Source organism: Osmerus eperlanus, chromosome 3 (genome assembly GCF_963692335.1).
Source record: "Osmerus eperlanus chromosome 3, fOsmEpe2.1, whole genome shotgun sequence".
Lineage (NCBI taxonomy): Eukaryota > Metazoa > Chordata > Actinopteri > Osmeriformes > Osmeridae > Osmerus > Osmerus eperlanus.
The window spans coordinates 11,107,859-11,113,858 of record NC_085020.1 but is presented as its reverse complement, the minus strand read 5'-3'; the positions used below and the strand labels follow the sequence as shown (position 1 = coordinate 11,113,858).

Here is a 6,000-nt window from a genome sequence, read left to right as displayed (position 1 = left end):
CAAGGTGAGAAGACTGCTGATTTTTTCACGATATCAAAGCCTAATTTAACATACTTGTCAGTGTTATTTTTTCATTCGAATTTGGATGGGTAGTTAATAACACATTATTCTGTGATGTGGCGATCTTAAAACTCGTTTCCAGGTCCACTTTACAGGATCTTTAAATCCATAATCATTACCCATGTTCATAATTTCAACAGTGTGATGTTTTTTCCACAACAGTCAGAGATATTAGTTCAAGGACAACTACATTAAATGTCAGTTGTATCATGTAGCTAAACAGGTAAATAAACTAGCAACTAAAGCCTAAGCTTGTACACTAAATATGTATTACATTTAAACCCACCTCTACAAACTTCTTCAATTACATAAATGATTAAGCCACATACAATTGGATAATATGCTGTATCTTATTGTAGACTTATCCTGTAACAAATCAACTTATAATATCATACTTCTCAGCCATGTCCAAACCGTTATATGCATTGCAATAATTTAATAATAATAGATCAACCAGTTGCACAATGTAACAGGCTTTTATGTCTACAGACAGCCATAGAGAAAACTTATATGAATTTGACAACAGGAAAATGCCACCCCATAGTAACATTTTATGGACAAATAGCCTTATCTAAGGTTGACAATAGTGTCATTTGAGTATCATCCACATTGTTTGAATTGCCTCAATAACCCTTCTTTGGTAAGGTGGACAAGTCCTCATGGATAATCTGTCTACTGAATTGAGCATGTGTTGTTGGACATGACAAAAGACTCCAGAGTAACACTCCTCTCTCACTCTAAAGTGTTTCCGTGAGATTATTTTTGATGAATGGGGCTCCACTTTTGACCATAATCCTGGATGAAAACCTATGTACATCTTCCTGTACCTGGTACCAGGGAGTCAGGTGGCTGAGCGGTGAGGGAGTCGGGCTAGTAATCTGAAGGTTGCCAGTTAGATTCCCGGCCGTGCAAAATGACGTTGTGTCCTCGGGCAAGGCACTTCACCCTACTTGCCTCGGGGGAATGTCCCTGTACTTACTGTAAGTCGCTCTGGATAAGAGCGTCTGCTAAATGACTAAATGTAAATGTACCTGGCATTTGACAGAGCAATATGTAGACCACTGCAGATTCACTCTGTCATGACTGATTTCTCCTGGTTTGTTCCTTTGTTTCTTTTGTTTATCTGTTTTAAATGTACTTACAGATTAAGGTTATGTGAGCTTACCAAAATAATACTGTGCTAACTTCTTGAGTGCTCAACTGTCATGCTCTGCTACTAGTTGGCTTACATCAACCACCCCAAGTATGTCAACTGCTCTTCTAATAACAGTGATTTATTTTGTCCCTGCTGTGATCATAGTGTGTACCTATGTGTATCTGTTCAGATCTTGTTTGAGGTCTGTAGAGGACAGGGGACAGTTCATGCAGACTTTTATGCCACATTTGTTTCATGTCACAGTTGCTTTGTTTTTGATGTAATGCAGAGTTCATGATAGTTCCTCTATTACTTATACCCTAATTTACGGTCTTAAACTGACAAAAGTTAGAAACCAATTATGGGTTTCTCTCTGCAATAAATAAATAGTTAAATGTATAAAAACTTTTACATTTAGTTAATTAATATTTTTAAACATATATTTAGCCAACAGATAAAAAATAAGAGAATGTTAAAAGTTGATGCATTAAAAGGAATGACCAGATGTACTTATCTATGTAAGTGTGCTTATGGGCTCTATGTTTTTTTTTGCAGTTGTAGCACAGTCCACAGACAAAGCACGGTACCATCACACCTTCTCCTACCCCCGACAAGGAAAGGGTCTTCCCCCTTTGTCCTTCTCCCAGAGGAGAAGCTTCAAAGCTTCTGACCCAGCATGGGGTCAGATACAGAGGCCACACGGCCCACAGTATCAGACAAAGGATTTACAAGGAAGAACTTTCTTATGTGGATTTACAAACATATTCTCAAGGACTACATGGCTCATGGACACTATTTCAATGACAGTAGTTGATGTGTTATAATGTGTGTTTTTCCCATTTACTTAGAACGTTGTTTAATTGAGGTTTGATTATAACTTCCCTTCAAGTATAGTTAAGCCAGCCAATCTTGATATCAAAATGATTGTACCATACTAACAAAACCATTTACGAATGTTGTATTGTTATATTCTGAAGTTTGAGCATTCCATGGACAGTTGAAATAACGGAACTCAAAAGGTACAGCTACTTCACACCTAGGCAGATCTCAGGACGACGCCCAGGTGGGGGGAAACTGACCAATGAAAGAGGTCACCTTCACGGGGACCCCCCCCTTTTCCTTTGGAGTATAAAACCCCCAAACGTACAATCACCCCCGCTTGTTCGTAGGATTAAACTGAAGTGCTCGCTACATTTCTAAACTATTCCTCTCAACCTGCAAATTCACTGAGCGCCCGGAACTTTGGCCAAAGATTCCGTTGTTCTACTTTCGTTGGACGATAACGAAACCATTGACTCTACCCTTCTTCAAACCGACAAAAGTAACTACGATTTGCAATATTTCTTACCTGTGACATATTGGCATGTTGTGATTAAATTGTTGATGTTTGATTGTATTTTACAAATGAGTTAGCTTAACCCTTGCTAAGTCAGTTGCCCTTGCTCGTCCATTGTTACCACAAAGGCCTACCTGTCCCTCTCTACCCCTCTCTCTCTCTCCCTCCCCCCTTTACACGCTCTACACAGCCATTGTGTTGCTCGCCCTCATTTGCATCCAGCCACTGTACTACTCTGACTAACCCATAACTTATCTGGTATTTGTTCATTATAATTACATTCTCCTAAATAAATCATTGTGTATAATATTCGCGTATCACTCACGTTATCTGATCTGCTCTACTTTCATAGAATTCACGACTTAAGATTAGACTGATTATTACGAAGGCTATTAATTAAATATTATTCAATAAGGTTTCCTCTATCCCTTTAACAATAAGAGGTGGTGCCCCAGACTTTATGATAAATTAAGTATTTCTATCTTTAAACGAGCAAACCCCGCTACACAGTTGTTGGGGGAATTAGATGCAAAGTTAATTTACTTGTGGTTCTTTTACCACAGCGCAGAGACCTTCAATTCATAAATGTCTTTTTGTTATCTGACAGCTTGTTTTTTCTCCAACCACTTGAATATCTCTGTGGTGATGTATTCTCACCAACCACTCAAATTCTGTTCACTCATAGGTCATCTTGAATTCCCAGAACAACTAGCTGAGGTGTTTATGCAATCACAGACTATAAACAGACTGTACACAGGAGTGAAGAACAGTAGAGTAAACTACACAGCATACGCCAACATCTGACTGAACTCGGTAATATCTTGTAGGCAGTAGGTATGTTCAGCATAGGCCTTCCTGACTTAGACTACTGATAAGATGACCTGTTTGTTTGTCTCAGATGTCATATAAAGTTATGCATAGTATTGGGGTCAAATGAAAAAAATACGATTACACAATTACTTTTAGATGAATACTTTTGCTTACAGTTTATGGTTTATAATGGACAATGAATCCCTCGTTTTTGTATTCACTCTTTCTGGGTTGGAAGGGATTATGTACTATAGAGGCACCCTCTTCTCATTCACTTTACTGTGTTACTGTTTGATTCTTTTGATAAACATTGTTCTAATTTTGACCATCATCTTAGATGAAAACCTCCATGAGCCCATGTACATCTTCCTGTGTAATTTGTGCATCAGTGGACTTTATGGAACTGCAGGATTCTACCCCAAATTCCTGTTGGATCTATTGTCTTATGCTCATGTTAGTTCTTATGCAGGATGTCTGATTCAAGCGTTTGTATTATATTCATACGCTTGTTGTGATTTTTCTATTCTATCAGTGATGGCATATGACAGGTACGTAGCAATATGTAGGCCACTGCAGTATCACTCTGTCATGACTAAGCAGCGTGTCACTCAGTTAGTCTCTTTCTCCTGGTTTGTTCCTTTGTTTCTTTTGTTTATTGGTACAACATTTACCTTCAGATTGAGGTTATGTGGTTCACACATACCTAAACTTTACTGTGCTAACTTCTTGATCACTCAACTGTCATGCTCTGCTACCAGTTGGATTACGTCATCAACACCAAGTAATACCACTGCTCTTGTTACAATAGCAATTTATTTCCTCCATGCAGTTTTCATAGTGTATACCTATGTGTATCTGGTCAGATCGTGTTTGAGGTCTTTAGAGGACAGGGGAAAGTTTATGCAGACCTGTGTACCACATTTACTGTCATTGATTCATGTCATAGTTGCTTTGCTTTTTGATGTAATGCACATGCGTTATGGCTCAAGTGATTTACCACAAAGTCTTCAGAATTTTTTGGCCATGGAGTTTTTAATAGTTCCTCCACTGCTTAACCCCTTAATTTATGGTCTTAAACTGACTAAAATTAGAAATAGAATACTGAGTTTATGTGTGCAAAAATAAATTGTGAAATATTCAAAAAAGAAATGGCTCGATTGAATTTTTCAAGATTTCCCTACTTAACACCTACATCTATTTAGGAACATGTACAACCGATTTAAAAGAACAGAATATTGAAAGTTGATGCATTAAAAGTAATAACCGGATGAACCTAACCAAGTAAGTGTTATTAATTAATGCTATTTACAAGTAGTCCCTGAAAATGTTTCATGTATGCATGTATGCATGTATTCAGTTAAACTGAATCTTATCAATAATTAAGATTCCTGAACAGACTACAGATGAAGATTTCCCAACTCAAACAACTTTTTTAATGATGGTTGATAACCTGTACTTGACAATGCCATTGTTCTTTGCATATGTAACAAGCCACACACCACAGGGTAGATCCAAGGGCAGAGTTTGTTTAATAAATGTCACAATACACTCTGTAAAAAAAACATTGTAAAAAAACAGGAACAATCTGGCAGCTGGGACGCCAGATTAAACCCATTAAATTACAGTAAAAAAAATAAATAATAATTAACATTAATTAACCGTAAAATAATTGTAATTTTCCTGTACCAAATTTACAAGATATATCTGTAATATTACATTACAGGCTGTTCTTTGCCGGTAAATATGACTTTTATTAATTGAACTTTTTTGTAAAAAAAAAACAGCGTTTTCAATAATAGCCTACTAATATTAAATAAAGCCAAAACAAGATACAACGATTTAACATTTTCATTCAAAACATGTCGTTGGCACAACATACAGTATCCAGATGCTGTAATCAGCATCCAGACATTACAGATATTACCAATGCTTCAGATTACAACTGTAGTGCCGGCTGGCTGTGCAAATCGGAGAGGAATATTGCTCGCCTCACGTAAAGCTTTTTTAAACAGGTTAGATCGCCATCTAACTGAATAACATTCACACTCAGGGTGAACACTTATTGTATCCAAACTACAGGCAATCACATTACACATATCAAAACAGAACGAACACAACAACAACTCCAAACAATGCGTATCTAACTAAGCTTAAACCTTTAACCAGAGAATGTTTAATATAGAGAGAACTGCCACTCTTGGGAAAACTTCCGGGTTCTGAACTGGTTGCAGTTCCACTCTAGTTCCATATGAGGCCGCTAACGGTCGAGTGCAGAATGAATGAGATGGGTAGCAGCCTCCCGTCTCATGCCCTCCCGTCTCATGCCCTCCCGTCTCATGCCCTCCCGTCTCATGCCCTCCCGTCTCATGCCCTCCCGTCTCATGCCCTCCCATCTCATGCCCTCCCATCTCATGCCCAGGCTGTCCAACGGTAAGTTCAGAGGTTCAAAAATACTAAATCGCAAATTATTTTACGGATGGAGTTAAAGGTTAGCCTGGTCCTAACCAGACTCTCGTACATTGCATTTGTACAGAGAGTCTGGCCTCGCTTCATTGACAAGCGTTAACTTCCTTGTAGGCGGGTACTCTGTTGAAGTTTAAAACTATTGGATCTGCCCAGAGCCACTCTAATCTGCCATAACCAATCGCTAGCGTTCGCC

General features: G+C 38.2%; 1 protein-coding gene across 1 annotated transcript; it reads left to right on the top strand.

Annotated features, from left to right (window-relative positions):
• The first annotated feature begins 3,220 nt into the window (after positions 1-3,220).
• LOC134016792 (olfactory receptor 2K2-like) lies at positions 3,221-4,466 on the top strand. The gene has a single exon (XM_062456089.1). It carries the CDS (start codon positions 3,498-3,500, stop codon positions 4,464-4,466), a length of 969 nt encoding a protein of 322 aa, XP_062312073.1. The 5' UTR covers positions 3,221-3,497.
• The last annotated feature ends 1,534 nt before the right edge of the window (positions 4,467-6,000 follow it).